The 21,362-nt window shown below is 41.1% G+C and overlaps 1 protein-coding gene across 1 annotated transcript in view; it reads right to left on the bottom strand.

Moving 5' to 3' along the window:
* Positions 1–20,113, bottom strand: part of LOC117457673 (alpha-2-macroglobulin-like) — a 28,525-nt gene extending 8,412 nt beyond the window's left edge. Inside the window, exons 1-19 of the mRNA XM_034097871.1 lie at positions 20,014–20,113; positions 19,552–19,732; positions 11,387–11,543; positions 10,451–10,503; positions 10,210–10,230; positions 8,262–8,427; positions 8,099–8,183; positions 7,851–8,001; positions 5,172–5,289; positions 4,955–5,064; positions 4,695–4,862; positions 4,307–4,534; positions 3,870–3,933; positions 3,621–3,766; positions 2,563–2,712; positions 1,494–1,640; positions 1,301–1,394; positions 1,043–1,187; positions 360–585 (exon numbers count right to left, since the gene is read on the bottom strand). Of these exons, the coding sequence (XP_033953762.1) occupies positions 360–585; positions 1,043–1,187; positions 1,301–1,394; positions 1,494–1,640; positions 2,563–2,712; positions 3,621–3,766; positions 3,870–3,933; positions 4,307–4,534; positions 4,695–4,862; positions 4,955–5,064; positions 5,172–5,289; positions 7,851–8,001; positions 8,099–8,183; positions 8,262–8,427; positions 10,210–10,230; positions 10,451–10,503; positions 11,387–11,543; positions 19,552–19,732; positions 20,014–20,099 (2,496 nt within the window). The 5' untranslated portion in view covers positions 20,100–20,113. The remainder of the gene's footprint in view (positions 1–359; positions 586–1,042; positions 1,188–1,300; positions 1,395–1,493; positions 1,641–2,562; positions 2,713–3,620; positions 3,767–3,869; positions 3,934–4,306; positions 4,535–4,694; positions 4,863–4,954; positions 5,065–5,171; positions 5,290–7,850; positions 8,002–8,098; positions 8,184–8,261; positions 8,428–10,209; positions 10,231–10,450; positions 10,504–11,386; positions 11,544–19,551; positions 19,733–20,013) is intronic.
* Positions 20,114–21,362: the final 1,249 nt, after the last annotated feature.

Here is a 21,362-nt window from a genome sequence, read left to right as displayed (position 1 = left end):
ACAGGCAAAGCTGGGAGGAACCTACCGGAACAAGACAGTTTATCAAGAGACAGAATATTTTCTGAGCTCGGACTTCACATGTTCAATGTTTGGAGGGTGAAATGTTGGACCTTTTCTCATGCTTCCTTATAGAAAGCAGCTACCTTTTACTTGCACCAAAGTCGTTACCACAGTGCAATACAAGTAAGTAAATACAGTGAAGGCATCATGAAACCATAAACTGCATAAATATTGGGTGCATTTATTTAACATTTCTTACATTTTCACCAAATAATGAATTGTATTGCACCTGTTTAGCATGTTAGCAATTATTATGAGCATGCTGATGTAATAATAGGTCATGTGAAAACATTAGTTACCATGATGCAGCTGGTCAGGTAGTTGAAGACGGTTGCCTTCAGTTCAAAGTGCTCCCCTCGGATGATGGAGTAGGGCAGGCTGAGCTCGAGGAAGAAGGGCTGGAAGACAGTGATCTCTTTACGAGGAGCCAAGCCAAAACCTTGAGAGGACAAACAGAATGCCTCCGTCTCCCAGGTGGTGATGGTGTCTGGGACTGTGACGGACACATCCTTCGTTCCAGACTTTCTGGATCAGCCGAAGCACACAAACAGATTACGTGACCTGGAGAAATATACTTAAATACTAACTTACATACGTGAAATTGTTTAATTTCCTTGATTTTTGAGATCTCAAAAACTCAGAAACGATTACTTGGTTCAGTCTTGCTAAATCAATTCTGGCAATATTCTAAAGAAAGAACCATAACCCTAAAAATGATGCATACTAGCCCAAAATATTTCCGCACATACCGTCATTATATAAGAAACGTCTCTAAAATGATGAATATACGTTTTATAGAATCACAAATACCCTTTAATTTCCCTTCAAGCCAACATGTTAAACACGACTAGATGAGCAGCGTCATTAAGGGATTTTCTTGCTATTCATGTGTGCTGGGAGTCTGGTCTACATATATATCTGGTTTAAATGAATACATTTACTGAATTCATGACCCTTAGAACTCTTTATTGCATATTCTTACCCAACTTCCAACATGTCCCATATCCAGGTCTCAGGGAAGAAAGTTCGAACGGTCTCAATTGGTGAATCATCAGGAGCACCAGCACCCGCTGACACAAATGACCTTTCCATACTGGATGCCACAGCAGGAATATCATCATATAAAACTAAAAAAATCAAAAAAAGGAATCCAACAAAAGCAGGAGAAAACATGGTAACCTGTTTGATTGCTGGTAAATGTTAAGTATGTGTCACTCAATAGAACAAGAAAAGCAATTACCATAGTCATGGCCCTGGTGGTATTCTCTTCCTCTGTACTTGAGGCATGTCGGCACTCTGATAACCAGGTTTGTTGCCATCTTCATACCTACATTCTAAAGACATGAATACAGGAATCACTGAAAAGTTTATAAAAAATGGGCTACCGCAACATATATTGCTATATTAAACATCATTGTTTGTGGAGTTAGTACCTGGAAAACTGTATGAGCATCATCTCTCTGGTTTCCATCGGGAAATGGCATAGCGTATCTTCTGGGTCTCACGAGCAAGCATTCTCCACGATCTTCAACATTATATGGAACATGTGTTGCTTTTCTGACAGGCAACAAGTTGAATATCTGAGAAGAAAGGTATGATTCACCACTATATTCTCACAAGAGTTTTATTGTTTTTATGACAATCTGACAATTGAGAAACTGCGGATTACAGGGATGCATTTAACCCTTATGTTGTGTTGGGGTCTCCCTTGACCCGTTTCAAGTTAAAATGATAAAATAACTAGGCTCTAGTTTTTTTTTACGGAACAAGGCTTCAAGATACCCTCCACAACAGCTATATAAACACTACAAAACTGATTTTGACAATTTTAGCTAAGTCTGAAGGTCTCTAAAAAAAGTGTATATTTTGGTGTTCGGGTCTGGGAAGACCCGGCAGCATTGTTGGGGGTGACTCTGGGTAAAATTTGGCCCAATCAAGATTAATCTTTGACTATAGACACCCCACCCCCACCCCCTTCATCCACTGTAACAATAATTAAAAACTTTTTTTGGGGAGATTGTATTCTAATATTAGTCTATTATAGTCAGATAACCTAAAGATCCACTGTCTTCACTATAGTGAATATAATGAGTGAATTGAATCACAAGTTGTACTTGAATATGTGGTGTAATGTTTTTTTGGGCCATAAAATGCAATTACAACAGGATTGTACGGTTATGAATGCATAATAAGTTAGTTATGATGTAATTAAAACAATATTGGATGATAGTCTATTTTTGAGTGTTTTGGACTGAGTTAAATCATGGGTCAAAATTGACCCGCGGACACCATGAATGGTAACAGCTTTCAAACACAACACAAGGGTTAACAGAAAGTTGGTAACAATATGTAACTGGTAGAATAATAGAATAAAGAATGATTGACCACCAAGGAAATATCAGAAAAATCTTGAACCTCTGCATGACGAATGCAAATTAAGGAAAATAAAATGCTATGGTAACATTAACTTTGTATCTATTTGTGGTTGATTCTAGCAGGTACCTTGTCTGCATCCAGAGTTTTCCCTGGCTCCTTGATGAGGACGCTCTGGTCGACAGCGCTGACACCACACAGAGAGTCTGGCAGGGCCTTCACCTGCAGGATGGTCTGCTCTCCGGGGACGGCCGAGGATGGAGAGAACTCCAGCGACACCTTACATATAAAAAACATCTCACCTGAGACTTCAGTGGCGGTAGAGGACCTGAAATGTTTTGAACTTGACAAAAATGTGTAGTTTACCTTTACTTTTCTCCATGCTCTGGTTCTGAGGGGAATGGCCCCATGCCAGAGACGCACATGGCAACATTGCTAGCATTTTCTCTTTAGTGGACTAACATGGCCTTGCTGTTGGTCCTACCAACGCTTAATAAATTACATGTATTTTCTTTGAAGTGGTTCCATGGCCAGTTCAGAACACGTGCCTGATTGCAAATCAGTTTTTCCACTGCAACTACGCCAGCTCTCGGCCTTTGAAACTGGTTCACATTTCTGACCAACAATCTGCTATGCTGGAACTGAGAACCTCATCCATGGCTATACCACGCTTACAGTCCAGAAATCAATGCTGCACTTATTATACATAACAATCCATTCCTTGTAAATTGGCTGAACTTAACACTGATTTTCCCGCCATGGCTTTAGAGAAACATAATTTCTTTACCCACAAAATGAACTGTCTTTTGTCTTGTGTGCAAGTAGAGCAAGGACTGCACCTGGATTATAAATCCTTAATATTGCTTAATAAGGTTTAAGGTAATCGTTGTAAAGAGATATTTGCATATGAGTGCAGAAGGATTATGCTTTTAGTCCAGTTCACAGTCCATTTGAAGACCGTTTGTAACCTAGTAGTATTGACAAATCAGGTTTGAGCAATTTGTTAGTCGAACAGACTTTGGCAGGTGGAAGAGTCCGCATGGATAACAAAAGAGGTGTTGCAAAATGGGCCTAAAGAGTTATAACCAAATGGTTTTGAGATTGTTAACTTGATAGCTAGTGTGATATTTTTAATTTCTCCCAAAAATTACTTGCATCTGAAAATAACAGAAACTTCTGAAACTGACCTTGTTCCTGAAGCATTTCTCAATGGAGAAGTCGGCGCTGTTGGCGATCACAGTCTCACTGGGGAGGATGGCGTAAATTATAACCTGGATGTCTGGAGCCATGTCTGGAGACACTGTGAGCTTAAAGGACACCTGGCCCTCATTCACTGAAACACAAACCAACTGTTATGAACCACAATCATCAATCATATGATTTTGTTGGCAATGCTTATTAAAAGGGAGATTTTTAAGATGTCATTCTTTACTCACCTGATTGATCTTCCACATCAATGCGGTTATGTCCTTGCATGACAATGGCACCTCTAGATAAGACCTGGGGAATTTCAGAAAATTGTCACAAAGAACTAGATTTGTACCACAAAGCATGGCTGGCAGTGTTAGCTCTGACTTTAACAAACCAACTCCAACTATGTGCTTAAGCGGCAGGAAAGGAGGGGTTTGTTAAAAACAGCCAATTAAATGGAGCATCAACATATCCAGATCATCATTTATTAGACTTGCTATGAATTATTGATTCATGCAGTAATGAAATGTATAAAAAGAGGAACTCAGCTGATTATACTCAACTGGAAAACAACTGTACTAGCGGGTGTAAGGACTTAGGGTCAGGGGTTGAACGTGTTCCTTTCAGCCAGCACTCGGTTGTGAAGGTCATTATTAAAACAAAAAATGATTTTTTTACTCACGAGATACATCATATCCACTGAGCCCTTGGCCTCTCCAACCACAGTGTATTGGATAAAGATTTCTTCTTCTTTGTCACATGGAAGTGGTTTATCCTTCTTCTTCATCTCCAGGAAGCTGACAGTTTTAGTATCAGGAGAAGAGACTTGGGCCAACAAAACTATTTGATCTCCAGTCTCGTAATGTGCCGCTCTATAAGGAGCGTAACCCAATGTCGGTGTGTTGCTTAGCTAGACAACAGAAAAAACGATGTTAACATTGGTTGGGATAGAAGAAAGCTACATGTTGTACCACTTCGCCCAGTTAATGTACATTGAAGAATTGATTTCCGGTTGTTTTATGCTGTGACAGACAACATGTTGGATACAAGATGGTTATTTTCCTATTTACCTGGACATGGATGTCCCCATGTAGGTTAGCGGTGCTGAAATTGAAAGGGGCAACACCATTGCTGTCAGTGGTAAGATTCTGCAACCAACGTGCTGACCACCTTTCACCCTCAAAAAGATACACCGGCATGTCAGCAATGGGTGTATTGTTGTAATAAACTGCTTTAACCTGTTGTAAAGAAACAAGTTATATTACTGAGAAGGCATTTCAGAACAATTTGGTTGCATGACCCTGAAGAAGTGAAGACAAGATGCACTCACTTTTCCCTCCACAACTGATCCTTGGTCATAAATCTTGGGTGTGTCAGTGAAGGACAGCTTTCCAACAACATATGAAATATCCATAGACTTCTCTTGTTGGTGTGAAATACCTGTAGAAGGATGCTCCATATCAAATACATGAATTATATATTGTTTAAATGAGATATATTCATCAAGAGTAGGATCAAATTATGAAGAAATAGATCAAAATACTTGCCTGTGCCCTCCTCTTCCACTTTGGCACTGAGTTTTAACTGATCTCGCAGCACTTTTTGTGCAACTTTTGTGAAAGTTGACATTGAGAAGATAAAATTGGCACAGCCTTTCTTGTTCGTCTAAAAAGCACAAAAATATAGATGAAATACAATGAAATACATTCTGGATCGTGTTTCTACTTCAACCCCCCAGGAAGTGAGCTGGCCATTGAAGCACATTTTAGTAGTGGCCAAATGGTGGTACTACACTTATGTTCTAGTCCACGACATAATGAAGGCCTCCGCCCACTTAACAGTAAAAACAAGGCATCGGCGCCAAGCAGTATTTGACTTCCTCTACAAAAAAAGGACAGTAAAAGAAACAATCTAATTCAGAAATCAAAGTTTAAGTGCTAGCTTGCTGCCTGCCACTCATTCACTGGCAGACTGACCCCTATTGATTTATATCAACGCCGAACAAATCAACGCCGTTCATCAATCTCCAATAACATTGTTTAATTATTTGCTTGTCTGAACATAATATCTGCGCTCCCTGTCGATAAAAAAAGGCGCGGTATTATAGTTTTTTTGATGTGATCGGCGAAAACTTCAGAATCTGTATTTAGCGCCAGTCAAATGATAGAGTGTTTTCACCCAAAAAGGGGCATGGCCTTGCGTAGAGGGAAAGTACCCAGATGTGTTGCTCTCATCTATTGACTTACATTGGGAAAGAGACATTTTCAAATGGTCGTACAATCAATTACCCAGTAATTGTATAGCCCCTATATAAATCATAAGGGTCTTAAAGTTGTAAATGTGTTAAAAGACGAATCTAGAGTTATTTTCCTTCTGCATTAATTTGACTGAGTCGAAAGCTGGATATCAGAGGCGGGGCTTAAGAAATATCAAGTGTGCATGCTCTATGGCAGTGGTTCCCCACCTGGGGGGCGCGCCCCCATTGGGGGGGCGCCAAAGATCGCAGGGGGGGAGCCAGGCCTCAGATGATTTGAGGCCAAATATCATATTTAGATTTTTTTTACATATAATTGTAACGCAATTAGGGCTGTTAGTCGATTAAAATATTTAATCGCGATTAATCGCATGATTGTCCATAGTTAATCGCGATAAATCACACTAAATGTGTGTGTGTGTGTGTGTGTGTGTGTGTGTTGGATCGTTGGAGCTATGTGCAACTCAAGGCATATGCTCGAACGGGAGCTGCCTGGACGCTGCAATCATGTTGCTGCAATCATGAGTGTGCTGACTTTTCATACAATGTCCCACTGTCTGCTTCCTGCATAAAGTCAAGTGCTCGGCGCAGTTGTGTGGATAGAGCGCTCCTCTGTTTTCATTGAAACAGCTCCTTATATCCGTTAGCGCAGCTAGCTAGCACCAGATGCTAACAACAACAATGCACGTAAGGTCTCTCTCTCGCTCGCTCGGGCCACACATACACACACCCTCCCGGTCCTCCCGATGGCCAGTCGGTGCTTGCCGGTGAGCGTGGAAGTGTGGTCTGCCACAAGCAGCAGCATCAGTTTGTAGATGGTATTTTAAACTCGATGCGCTCTGAAACTACGGGGCGGCCGAGGAAAAAAAAAAGCCTTGTCTATACATTACAATAAAATATAAAAATAATTGATTCATTCATTTGAATACAAATTCAAGTTGCTATAATAGGCATACAAAGAAAGAAATGTATAATTCTTTCTTTAATAGACATTTTTCTTCTGCCCGTAAAGTGTCCAAACCGGGCTTTTCTGGATAAGCGCATTTTTAAAACATAGTCATTGTCCATGCCGGTTTCAGTTGGATTATTTGTCACAGTTGCTCCGATCAGATCGGTCTCCTCCATTTTGTAGATTATTTACGACTTTTGAATCCACATAAACATATCGGCAAAATCCGGTGTGTTTTAAACAGTTTAATCCCTTTGTGAATTTGTTCCACTTCCATTGTTTTCTGTCCTTTAATTTCTTCATACAGCGGGAATCCAAATGAATGAATCCTGAGTCCAATAACTATCAAAGTCACTCCAATAGTGCTCCTTAATTACGCTTTCATCCTCCTTTAACAACATACTTCACATTCATCCAGTTTGTGATAGTAGTTGTAGCATTTTTGAGACTTTTAAACTTTAATTAATTAATGCTGATGCCCCCCCGCGCAACTTCCAACAGGAGTCATTTGGGGGGGGGGCTCTTGAGAAAAAACGTTGGGAACCCCTGCTCTATGGGACCAAGAACAGATTTATTTAGTTTTTTAATCTCCAGTAGTTCCATTTTGGGCCACTGAGCGCCACTGAGCAAATCTTGTAGGAATGAACAGGCTAGCTTCAGACGCTGTATCCAGTTCTCTTTATATCCATGCATTAAGAAGGAAACTCTATTTGCTGGTGACGTTTGTGAAATGCAGCTCCCAAGATAATCAGTTAGCTTGAGTTCACTTTTTTTTACAATGAAACTACTATATCCATTGTGATTAATCAGTTGATATGCTCATCAATTTCTACACTACACTGACAACGTAGATGACAATATATCTAGTCCAATGTAGTATTACAGTAAGTGTGCACGGTATGTCGTGTTTGAATAATACAACTTAATACAATATGTAAACATTCTGTAGGAGGTAGATATGTAAGGTCTACCTTTATGTGCACATTTTAGATGGACATGAGACTGTCGCCTCAGCAACTGTACCTTCTTTGTTTCCTTGTAGCATGGGGCGGATATTTCAGGGACTCCCTCTGGATTTTCCGGGGTGTATACTAAGCTTCTTTCAATGTAGCTATTAAAATGTCTGCACATCTCCAGGTTAACACTGCCTGGCACAGGCTGTCCATATGTATACCTAATTAGGTTGATAAGAAAACTGTGTTTAGAAAAGACCCATTCACTCACCAAGCAGGAACTATTCAAGAGCAAATGAGCGAAGAGCTTTCACTTACGTTGCACACACTTCTGCTTTGATTTCTTCCTGATCGATACTTACTTCGTCAGATGCAGTTAATTTAACATCAAATTTAGGCAAAACTGTGGACAAAATAGGATAATTAGCATTCTTGCTTCATTACTAATGGATTGTGTTCGATGGCTTAAAACATACCTTACCATATTTCTCCACTTTGAAGCTGTGATATATTTTATTAGACCCAGTCGACACAGTAACTTGGTAGGATCCTTCACGAGCCTCAGAGTTCAAGGCATAAGAAAGCTGCAATATTTTACTATCAGATGTTTCATTAAGCCACTGTCCAATCTTGTTCCTGTTAGCATCCTATGCAGAAAAGGGTAAATTGGAACAACATTCAGGATTTAAGATTCAAAGGTTTTATGTCATCTACAGGGTCAGCTACAGTGTATGACAATGAAAATCTTAATTCCCCGGCTCCTCCAACAATGCAACATAAATATGTATACAAGACATAAAACACTTAAATAATAAAAATGATGCAAGAAAAAACTGAATAGAAATGACAAAATTAGAATGTTGATTTTTTATTTTTTTCATTCAAACAAGATGGTAGAGGAATTGTACTTGTTGATTCTCAGAGTGAGAAGCGGGTAAAGTAAAGATGTTTGTAAGATATATACGATACTGTATGTGCAGGTATTCAAACTGAAAATACAGGAAATTAGCCTCATGTTGTCTTTCAATTACAATAAAGGTAGTTTGAAATTGTAAGTGGAGCTTTGTTCACACTACATTTTATTGATATATGGAGGATATACACTTCAGTTATATCTTTGAGCTTACAGATTGATTGTCTAAAACAGTGGTTCTCAAACTTTTTTCAATAATGTACCCCCTTTGAAAAGTAAATGCAGCCAACTACCCCCTGATCAGCGCAAAACAATTGTTAAGGACAAAATGCCTATATAAAGAGGTACAGTACAGCGCTGCACCATCAGTGTCTGATTTATTATAACAACAACTTTGTAACTGAGAAACACTTAAATGCTACATTTCAAATGTTTCCAATCCATCACTAAATTCATGGCAAACCTATTTTAACATCATGCAATAACACTAAGACGACATTAGTTGCATTGAACTGATCTTTTTAATAAGTTGTACTTACAATTTAGTGAGAAACATGGGCTTGTGCTTCACTGAGGAACTTTGTCATTCTCAGTGACAGGGAGGCAAACTGCAGTTATTACACTTCGCATTTTGAAATATGTGTAACTCTGTTAATATAAAACCCACACTTCTCAAACTTCGTTTCCTAAAATTAGTATATTTATTTATTTTGGGGCGTGGGGAATGAAGAGAAACAGATATATGAGCATTTTATGAGCATGCATTTTGACCCCTCATATAAACATATGCATAATGCTATACTTTGCGGCCACACACCGTTGCCAAGCAACGCTTATTGTTTAGGTCCTTTGATAAGCAGGCAGTCATATCATTAACTATAACTAGCTAGATCTGATAGATTTGGACATAAATGTGAGTGAAGTCTAACCGGACGCGAGAGAGAGATGCTGACGGAGAACACGCAGCTCTGCAAGATCACAGCTTGTCCGCTGTGACGGACCGTTGAGCGGAGCAAAATACACTAAGAGTTAGACCTAACACACTTAGCTAGTTTATCTACTCTGGAACAAGCTAAACTAGTTATACATATATATTTATTCTTTACTGTCGGGTCACTTATTACAGGTTCAGCGAGCTGCACGAGCCTGACGAGCTGTCAGGAAAGGGAGAGGAAAAGAGAGCACCCCGTTTATTGTTCCCATTTTATTATCCAGAATTATTGTAAACTTTTGAAGAAAGTAGTTAATCTACTATTAGTAGTTTGTTTAAATGCATTACTTACGTTTTTTTTTTCATTAACATAAAATAAATCTCACGTACCCCCTGCAGTACTCCAACGTACCCCTAGGGGTCCGCATACCCCCATTTGAGAACCACTGGTCTAAAAGAGAAATCAGTAAACTCGACCATCTTGCTTTAAAGTGTTCCTAAATAATCAAACTTGTCACCTTCAGACTATATTACCAGTTCATGTATATTATTTCTATATTTATTCATGTATATTTGTATTCTTACCTCAATTTCGATGGTATTATACTGCAAAAAGGAAAAATAATTGTTAAAGGATCAGCTGTTTTCATCATTCAGTGCTCAAAGACAGTCACAGTAATAGTTTCACTGTCATCACCAATTCAAATAGGATTATGCGTAACAAAATGTTCCAAATGTGGCACAAATAAAAACCCGCACATTTAACGTAATCACTAAAAATGTGTTTCATGAAAGAGATATAAGGAACGATTTTTCAAACACTCACCATCTGTTGGGCAGGTCTCATCTTGGTGTCCAGTGAGATGACTCTGAATTTCACTGATAAAAAATGCAGAAAGATTACATGAAGCTTTTACAGCTCTCCTACAACAGTGTTTCACATCCTAAAAGGGTTGTGAAACTGATCTTCTGTCAACTCAAAACATTATGTAATGAACTTGAAATGTACAATTAAGAATATTAGATCATTTTCTTTTGACATGTACAGTATTTCCTCTGTCTGGCAACATGTCTAATTATAATCAGTGAAAAAACTATTTCCCAAAAAGTAAACCTCCCTTTTTGGCTAACGGTATATAACTAGCTATTTGAATTAACGTGTTATATTACTGTGATATCCAGAATGTAGGGACGCATACTTTATTATAAATGCCAACATAACATTTTTAGTTCTAAACACATTTTAGTTTTATATAAGCTAATGTTTCCTTGTTAACGTTCTTTTTTTCATATTTATGTTAAGTTATCTTTTTTACGGGAGTGGAGTAGGGACATCTTTTTTGTTTTGTGCAAGCTTTTGGACAGATATTAAAAAAAAATCAAATGTGGCCCTTATCCTCTTCTTTTTCCATGTATGCAACCAAAATGTTTTTCATGTTAAGCTAAGTTAGGGAAATGTGCCAATGATACTTTACCAGACTCACATGTTGTCTCTGGGCTTCAGTCACTTTTACCCATACTGTGTGTTCTTATACTGGGGTACACACACATTTTATTCTCAAATATGGTAGTACGGTATTGGGTAAATGTAACACTCACTCTTCTATTGGCTAGCACTCCAACACATTGTACGTGACAGGCTAAGGGGCGGGACATGTCTTATACAAATGAATTGTTTACTCCTTGCTGCATGCTATTGATTGTAAAGGGGAACCCGGGTACCAACAGTTCACAACATCATATATCATTCGCTCAACGTTACCTGTTTGTCCAGGAAGGTAGATTGGTTTATCTGTTTGGATAAACGTCATTGGTTGATAGCTTCTGATCATGACTTTCCTGACTTCTTTTGAGTAAAATGTGTCGCCTCGTACTTCCACCTGGAACTCCTGCACCACATCATCTTCCACTGAAGGAGTCTGTGACAGAAAATATAATGTAGACACAAAGGGAGCCTTCAAACGATTGAATTGTACCTGTTGCAATGATAATAAAGGAATTATATTATATTCTATGTTGTACTATTCTACCTCTTACTGAGAAAAAATGTATGAGAACTTAACTTACTTGATCTCACTTGATCTTTGAAAAAAGCTAATAGCAAAAATGTATTCTGTGTTACAAAAGCGTTAGTCATTTTTACATTACATTATTACATTGCATTTAGCTGACGCTTTTATCCAAAGCGACTTACAATAAGTGTGTTCGACCAACAAAATACAAACTTGAAGAAAACAGAATCATATAAGTACATCAGGTTTCATAGAGCAAAAACATTTCAAGTGCTACTCAACTGGCTTTAGGTAAGCCAGTCCTTTATTAGTATATAAGTGCTTTGTTAATAGTTCTATCGCTCGAAGTGGAGTCGAAAGAGATGAGTTTTCAGTCTGCGCCGGAAGGTGTGTAAGCTATCTGCTGTCCTGATGTCAATGGGGAGCTCATTCCACCATTTTGGAGCCAGGATAGCAAACCCACGTGTTTTTGCTGATGGGAACTTGGGTCCCCTTCGCAGCGAGGGTGCAGCGAGTCGTTCGGCTGATGCAGAGCGTAGTGCACGTGCTGGGGTTTACGGTTTAACCATGTCCTGGATGTAGGAAGGGCCAGATCCATTCGCAGCATGGTACGCAAGTACCATTGTCTTGAAGTGGATTCTAGCAGTTACCGGAAGCCAGTGGAGGGAGCGGAGGAGCGGCGTGGTGTGGGAGAATTTAGGAAGGTTGAAGACCAGACGAGCCGCTGCATTCTGGATGAGCTGCAGAGGTCGGATGGCACATGCAGGTAGACCAGCCAGGAGGGAGTTGCAGTAGTCTAGGCGTGAGATGACGAGAGCCTGGACCAGAACCTGCGTCGCTTTCTGGGTCAGCTGGGGACGTATCCTCCTAATGTTGTAAAGCGTGTATCTGCAGCAGCGGGTTGTAGCAGCGATGTTTGCAGTGAAGGACAGGTTGTTATCTAGGATCACGCCCAGATTCCTTGCAGTCTGAGTCGGGGAAACAACAGAGGTGCCGATGTTGATTGTTAGGTCAAGAGTGGAACAATCTTTTCCCGGAAGGAAAAGCAGTTCAGTCTTGTCAAAGATGAGCTTGAGGTGATGAGCAGACATCCACCGAGAGATGTCAGCTAGACAAGCAGAGATGCGTGCGACGACCTGGGTCTCTGAGCGAGGAAAGGACAGAATTAATTGGGTGTCGTCAGCGTAGCAGTGGTATGAAAAACCATGCGGGCTAATGACAGATCCGAGCGAGTTTGTGTACAAGGAGAAGAGGAGGGGACCAAGAACAGAGCCCTGAGGGACCCCTGTAGTTAATTTACAAGGGTCGGACTCCGACCCTCTCCAAGTAACCCTGTAGGTGCGGTCTTTGAGGTATGAGGTGAGGAGGGAAAGTGCAGAGCCTGAAACTCCAAGTTCTTGAAGAGTGTGAAGGAGGATCTGATGGTTCACCGTGTTGAATGCAGCAGACAGGTCCAACAGGATGATGACAGAGGAGATGGAGGCTGCTTTAGCCGTGTGCAGTTCCTCAGTGACAGCAAGGAGGGCAGTTTCTGTGGAGTGACCTGCCTTGAAACCAGACTGGTGCGGATCCAGAAGGTTGTTCTGATGGAGATAACAGGAGAGTTATTTGAAGACAGCGCGTTCAAGTGTTTTAGACAGGAACGGGAGGAGAGAGACAGGCCTGTAGTTTATAACATCAGACGGGTTGAGAGTGGGTTTCTTTAGGAGAGGGTTTACTCTTGCCTCCTTGAGACTGTTTGGAAAGTGACCAGAAGTTAGAGAAGTGTTGATGAAATGGGTGAGAAATGGTAGAATATCAGGAGCGATAGTCTGAAGGAGGTTTGAAGGGATAGGGTCCAGAGGACAGGTGGTAGGGCGGGCAGAGGTAATGAGGGTAAGAACCTCACTTGGAGAGCGAGGGGAAAAGGAGGTCAGTGTGTGGGTGAAAGGAGGGTCTGGTGACCCAGCGGTGAGTAAAGGTGAGTCAGAAAAAGAAGAGCGAATATCATCAACCTTTTTTTCAAAGTGGTTAACAAAGTCGCTTGACAGAAGGGAGGAGGGGGAAGGGGCTTTAGGGGGGTCCAAGAGGGTGGAGAAGATGGAAAATAGTTTTTTAGGATTGGAATAGGAAGATTGGATCTTATCTTGAAAGAAAGTGCTTTTTGCCTGAGAGATCGAAGCAGAGAAAGAAGAGAGGAGAGCCTGATAGGTTAGGAGGTCGTCATGGTGTTTGGATTTCCACCGTTTCCGCTCTGCTGCCCGAAGGACGGTTCTATTAGCACGCAGTGCGTCATTTAGCCAGGGAGCAGGAGGGGACTGACGAGCCTGCCGAGATGTGAGAGGACAGAGAGAGTCCAGAGAGGATGAGAGAGTAGAGAGGAGAGTTTCTGCAGCAGAGTTTGGAGGTAGGAGTTGGAACGAGTCAGAGGAAGGCGGACAGGTGCAGGATGAGAAGAGATTAGTTTGTTATGTTTGGAAAGGGGTAGAGAGAATGAAATGAAGAAGTGATCGGATGTGTGGAGCGGGTTTACAGAAGTAGTGCAGTTCCTTGAGAATATGAGATCAAGGACATTGCCAGCTTTATGAGTTGGTGGGGATGGAGACAGTGAGAAAGCAAAGGCGGTTAACAGAGATGTTAGTTCGTCTATCTTCCCTGTCTGGAGGTTGAAGTCTCCGAGAAGTACAGCGGGAGGGCCATTTTCAGGGATGTGTGAGAGGAGATTATCTAATTCCTCCAAGAAGTCCCCCAAGGCGCCTGGTGGACGGTAGAGAACAACAATGGTTAATTGTATAGGATGGGTTACTGTGACGGCATGGAATTCAAAGGTGGAAGGAGCGAAGTTAGGTAGCTTGAAGAGGGAAAAGCTCCATTTGGGAGAGAGCAGGAGACCAGTGCCACCTCCTCTGCCAGTGGGTATGGGTGTATGGGAGAAGGAATATGCTGTGGAGAGAGCTGCTGGGGTGGATGTGTTGGATGGAGTAATCCACGTCTCAGTGAGAGCAAGGAAATCCAGAGACTGCAGGGAAGCGTAGCCAGAGATTAAGTCAGCCTTAGGAACAGCTGACTGGCAGTTCCACAGGCCGCCTGAAACTAGATGTTGGATGTCAGTGGAGCATGTGGGATAGACGAGAGCAGGCCGGTTATATCGATTACGAGATACGCGGGGCCAGTGATAATTGCGAGAAGATACATAAACAGGGGCTTAACAATAGTGATGTTATGTATTGCGCCGAGGCTTCGGAGCGTGTGTCGAGTAATCCCCAAAGCTTTTTGTGAAGCATGTACCGAGGCTTGTATCGTTTTGGGCCAGTGACGTCATCGATGACAAACGAAGCCTCGCTGCCTGTCGATACCACGTGACTGCTTCAGGAAGCGATTCAGATCGGTTGAACCGTTGAACCACAACGCTCATAATACCCATGGATGTATACTAAGAACCATATTACCCCTCCTGTACCCGGGCCCGATGACACGATGGAATCAAGAGAGCTCAGACCCTCACTCATATAGAGGTCGGAACATGTCATAAGTAGGCTATAAATAGATACAAGCATAAATAAATGTCGGAATAAAAACATCAATAAATACAGGAATACATATCTTACAGTGTTTTCAAGGAGATTCAGCGTGTGTGCTGTAGCTCAGCCTGAAAGCAGTTGACTCATGACCGTAGGGTCCCTGGTTCAACGACTGAACAATATGTATGTTTTGTTGTTTATAAAAGCTACAGCTAAATGAGATAATGTAGTTAATAAATGTATTCTTTGATATGGTTTAGCCTTTCTCAGGCTACAACATGGTTAAGTTTACGAATATTATTAAGGAATATAAATCCCTCTTTGCAATGTTTACCAGCGTCCTTTGGATTTTCAATCACAATCATTCAACTGTAATACAAACAATATTGTTAACATGAAAATATGATTTAATGTTCGTTGTTTAGAGTTATTCTAAGGCTTTACTCATTGGGAACTCGGTATGAGATAGAGCACACTGTTGAGATGTCCAATCTGCCTGTTTTACACACTTTGACCAACAGGGGGGGTTTGTGTTCAAATGAAGCCCATGATGAAGCCTCATGAGATGAACCCTTTTGCGAACCAATTGGCTGGAAAGCTTCAAAGCTTCATAAGGCTTCATCTCGCCATCACTACTAAACAACCGAATAAAATAAAACACCAGCGATACTTAGCTCAATCAAAGTAGGATTTGCCACCCTCGTGACTCCAGCAGTAGTGATGGCAGTTTGACACTGAAGCTTCGAACGGAGCTTCAACCCTGGACTTCCTATTTCATAGAAGCAGTGCTTCAAAGCTTGCTTCAAATCACGTGACATGTGACGTCCGAAGCAGCAACTGCTTCAAATCACGTGACATGTGACGTCCGAACCAGCAACTGCTTCATTTCCTGAATGAATCACTTGACTGGTTCACGGTCCATTCACGCGATTCAATGCACTGCCTCGTCTCGATTCTGACAGGTGACAGGTTGAAACAGTTTCAAATTTGAGCGCTTCAACACTTTATAACCGCTCTAAACAATGCGCAATGTGTGGGTTGTTGAGTTGTTGTTGGCATTGCATTTGAATTGGATCATTAAAGAGCAAGCCAGGAAGAAAGATAGGTCGTTATGGCTCGGGAAACACTTCAAAATGTGGAGAAGCTGTGAACAAAAAGAAAATGAGTAATATAAAAACACTTGAATGGTCTAAGGAATAGATAGCCCAGTGGATAGAGCCGGCGGCCAGGATGCAGCGATGTCCTCCGCGCAGCTGGTTCAAAGCCCGGAATAGTTACACTTTTAATCATTGCTTTTCAACTTTAATACTTGAATGACTGATAAAAGGCCCTCTCCGCCCCAAAAACATGTCTAGCACTCTCTCGTCTCTTCTCAATAACCCAATACACACAAATATCAATCTTTAATTGCAAATAGAACATGATATTCAGTCTTAGTGTGTGTGTGCATCGAATATTTTTCAAGGCACAGATACGTTAAACCCACTGCAGCCTTGCACTTCGCCAGGAGAGGTCGCTGTAACTGAAGCTTCGAGAAATGAACCTATTTCCGACACAATTGTCCAAGTGGTTCGACGCTTCATTCAAAGCTTCATTTTGCCATCACTATCCAGCAGGACTCCTTTGTCTTTGTCAGTCTTACTCCCGCAGGACTGTAATGTCTTTGTCAGTCTTCGTCTGTCTGACGCTCCAGGAAAGTGCTACCTAAAATGGACACCTGCTTGCTGAGTTCTCACAGCTGTGGGGCCACGTCCCTTTAATTAGTTAACTCTCTGCAGCTGGTGGCCCTCAAAAGGAAATCGAGACTAGCTCCCTCCTGAGTTGTTATTGTCTTTTCAGTGGCCCAATGGTTTTACAATTACATTAAACCCTAAGTTATAAAGTTATGATTGTAACCCTTAATACAGTTACACCTAGTCAATAAAGCTCTTAGTATTCTACAAATGTTTAAATCAAAGTTAACCCTAGCAGTCAGTTAGTTCAGTTTTAAAGAGCCTGTGACACGGTTTTCCCCGATCATCCAAACCCATCAATTTGAGTACATATTGTCCCCTTGAAAACCGTTACTGAACTGATTTTGGATATTTGTACTTTGATAACCATTAATCTGCCTTCAATGTTGACAATTTTCTGGATCTTCTCGCGGATTCTTCAAGTCCCGCCAAATGATGGGTGACGTCATTGCGGGCACAGCGCTCCAGCTGCACCGTCCAGGATCCCAGCATCTGCATGTAAACCTTTATATATATACAGTCAGATGTAAACGCACGACAGCGCACACAGCAGCAAGCTCAGACAGCGATGACAGGTTAATGTTGAACGTGTCTGAGAGCTCATATGAGGCTGAAGGATCGGTTTATGTTGTATCTGTTAGAAGTTTAGGAATGAGGTGCGTCAATATGGGCGATCATATGGTCATGTAGCCAGTGGTGGAATGGGACTAAAAATCATCCCGGGACTCTCGACCGGCCCACTTCGGTACCGCTAGTAAATTGTCAACGGGGGGAGCGGGGGATGTAAAATACAAATATAATGTATAATGTCTGTGTCTTTGACATTAGCGCTGCTAGCCACCTGTGCCCTGTACTACGAAGCCAGTTCAACAGACCCTGGATATGTTTGAGTAACAAACAAACTAACAACAAACTAACAAACGAGATCTCGCTAAGCGGTCCTACGACGCTGGTTATCAACTCGGTAAATCAAGCCAGGGTTTCTCTCTCCAGCTGAGAGCGCGTTCACGTCTAAGACACGGGTGGATCTGACTTTAATTACATTTGTCTCGAGTGTTTCGTCAACATAATGTGTTAAATAATACTTCTGCATACAGTCTGTGACACTGTGAGTGTTGCACGGCCAGATGAGGCTGGAGAAGCTTACTCAGATAAGGAAATATATGATATATTATGATATTATATGATCGATGATCTGATTGATGATGTAATATGAATGATAAGTGCGACACGTCGGCGTCTTCTCTGCATGGCAGTTTAAACTGTATTTCCTTTATCCTGTAATATGACTTGAGAGATTTAAACTCCGCACACTGAGTGGATCTCTTTTCTATAGACGCCGGAGGCGGGCAGCGTCAGGTAAAAGAAGTTATTTAGCCTTCTCAAACCTGAGCCTCACGCGCCGCCTATGGGGGATGTGCTAGTTACTTATCCGACCGGCCCACTTCGGTACCGGCCCATCGGGATTCGTCCCGATGGCCAGTCCACCACTGCACCCAGCCCACGTAAACTGTCAACGGGGGGAGCCTCGCTGCGGGGAAACGGTGGACCTAGTGTCCCGATCGGAGTGGGAATAATAATAATAATCCGTGCATTTTATCCATTAATTTCCCCAACATTGTGGTAAAAAACCACACGTTTAATCCACGTTGGTGTACTACAACTACAAAAAGCATCGGTTTGTTTTCTCATCAGTAAATGCAGACCGGCTCAAACAAACAATTTTTAATCATCATCCTCACTCATCATTTAATGTATCATATGTTCGCCGAATTGACATGAAAGCACTAATAAATGTAGTTTCATCCACTTGAGTTTATAACCACAAAAATAATCGATTTGTTAATTTTGTTTTTATATCACATCCGACGGGAGGAAATTCAGCAGCTCTCACTCCCGATTTTTAATCCTAATGTAATCATCATCTTCACCACGATCATTTATGTTTATGTCGCCGAATTGACATGAAAGCACTGACAAATATGAATATACTGTAGTCAACTTCATTAAAACGTTATTAACGTGCCTAATCTCAGTAATTCACCATTTCTACGCATGACACAACACACTTTGTCCGTGTTTGGCTCTCGAAGCGTTCCCGCATTGACGTCACTTCCGGCTTCCCCCAAAACTTCAAAATGAGTGAAGGAATTTCCCCGCGATGTTCGAAATTATTGATATTTAACGAAACGGTATCGCTTTTTCTTTTTTAAACTGACGGTTCGAGATTACTAGTAGCCCAATATTTCATTGCACAACAGTTGTTGGGATGGTGTCACAGGCTCTTTAAGGTTTCAGTCAAATTACTTGTCCCAAGTTTCTGCCTGACAGATACTGTAGCGGTTTTGAGATTTAAAATCACAATTTCAGTCAGATCAACTACAGAGCATTTATACAGAGTACACACACTGAAACAGAGAAGTCTAAAAACAGAATGTGACTCACACAATTCTAGAAGTCACCAGTTGTTATCCTGTCAAAATCGAATTGCACACACTCATTTAAGCCCATTTTTGCTTTTTATATAGTTTACTTTGTGTTACAAATCTGTGAGTGTGTGTCAGTGTATAATGTATAACTGTATGAAGGATGAAAGCTAATTTAGACTCCACAACAAAACATTTAGCATTCTAAAGACAACCTTTTTACATTGTACATATGAATCAAATCTGGAGAGCTGACCGTGAACTGAGTGCAGATATGAAAGTCTTCACTGGACGTCTCCTGGATGAGGGTTGTATTCGTCTCTTCCGACATCAGAGTGACGGTCATCACAAGAGTCTCGTTGGGCTGCAGGAGACTCGCACAGAATTTGGTCTCAGCTCCAGCTTCAAGAACTGCAGGAATGGCTACCATGTACTGCCTACAACCACAGAAACACACACACACACACACACACACACACACACACACACACACACACACACACACACACACACACACACACACACACACACACACACACACACACACACACACACACACACACACACACACACACACACACACACACACACACACACACACACACACACACACACACACACACAGTAGATATCTCACTGAGTCTGAAATGGATAAGCTCTCTTGACTTATGAAGAAAGTCTTTAACCAACACTCATTTTGGAATCAGACAGTACTTACGGTCCTGCCACTGCTGGACCCACACACATCCAGCTCAAGAAGACACACAGTGTCCGCCCCCACATCTGAATCCCTGGACGACCCATGACTGACTGCAATGATCCTGAGTCACCCTCATGTTAAATAGCCCCTGATAGAGAATCCCACCCCTTCTTCTTACACACAACAAAACCACCCACTCAACCACTCAACCACCCACCCACACACACACACACACACACACACACACACACACACACACACACACACACACACACACACACACACACACACACACACACACACACACACACACACACACACACACACACACACACACACACACACACACACACACACACACACACACACACACACACACACACACACACACTTTTTGGCTAACGGTATATAACTAGCTATTAGCATAAACGTGTAGGTTCAGAGTTAAAAACGTTTGTTATTTTATAACTATACAAATTAAACTGTGAATTATAATAAGCTAGTAATAACATGGACTACACATGCTCTGCTTTATTCAGTTAAACAGAACCTTGTGAGCTTTACATCTAAGCATTGTAGAGCTATTTCATTAGATTTCACGGGTGTTTATATTGCTTCACTTTATATGTCTTTTGAGGATATTATGCAGATTTTAAGCATCGTCTTCTAGGTTGATATCAGGATGCTTGGGCTGTACCTTTTTCAAAAATAAATTGGGTGATCAGTGTAACTGGAGTTGTGTTCTGTAATACTGCCCTTTAACCAGCCAGGCTGTTTGATTTTGTCTAGGGCCAAAGTAGACCATTTACAGGAAGCAAACATTTGTGAACTGTCAATACTGGTCATGAGTTACAGCACACACAATTTGCTTAGTGTCAACAATAAAACTAAACTTTTTTGTATCTTAGGAACTGGACCCGCATATAAGGGTATTTAAGATGATTTACGGTGTCACACTTCAGTTATATCTTTGACCTGTAAACAGTAAATAAAATGGGAGTAAATTACCGGCGGTAACAGTCATGACTACGGATGGGTATCGTCGGTATTTTTCGATACTCTTATCGATACTTCTCAATAATTTGGTGCTCAAAATTATAGACATGAATACAAGATGTGAAGATTAAACAGTCATTTTATTGTAATTTTCTTGCAGCAATAACTGTATAACTTATACACTAGCTTCTCAGAAGCAGACACAAATAAATAAAATGATTTAACTAAAAAAATACTGAATTATAGTCCTGTAAACTTAGCTTTAGTTTAGACGGAAATTGCACTTTTTGGTGATAGGAACATAGGACTCCATCACTTTTCACTCATTTATCAGAAAAACAGAAATCCCTAAAAAATATACCATTCATTTC

Source organism: Pseudochaenichthys georgianus, chromosome 13 (genome assembly GCF_902827115.2).
Source record: "Pseudochaenichthys georgianus chromosome 13, fPseGeo1.2, whole genome shotgun sequence".
Lineage (NCBI taxonomy): Eukaryota > Metazoa > Chordata > Actinopteri > Perciformes > Channichthyidae > Pseudochaenichthys > Pseudochaenichthys georgianus.
Note: the sequence above shows the minus strand (reverse complement) of the source record. Positions and strands in the feature narration are given on the sequence as shown.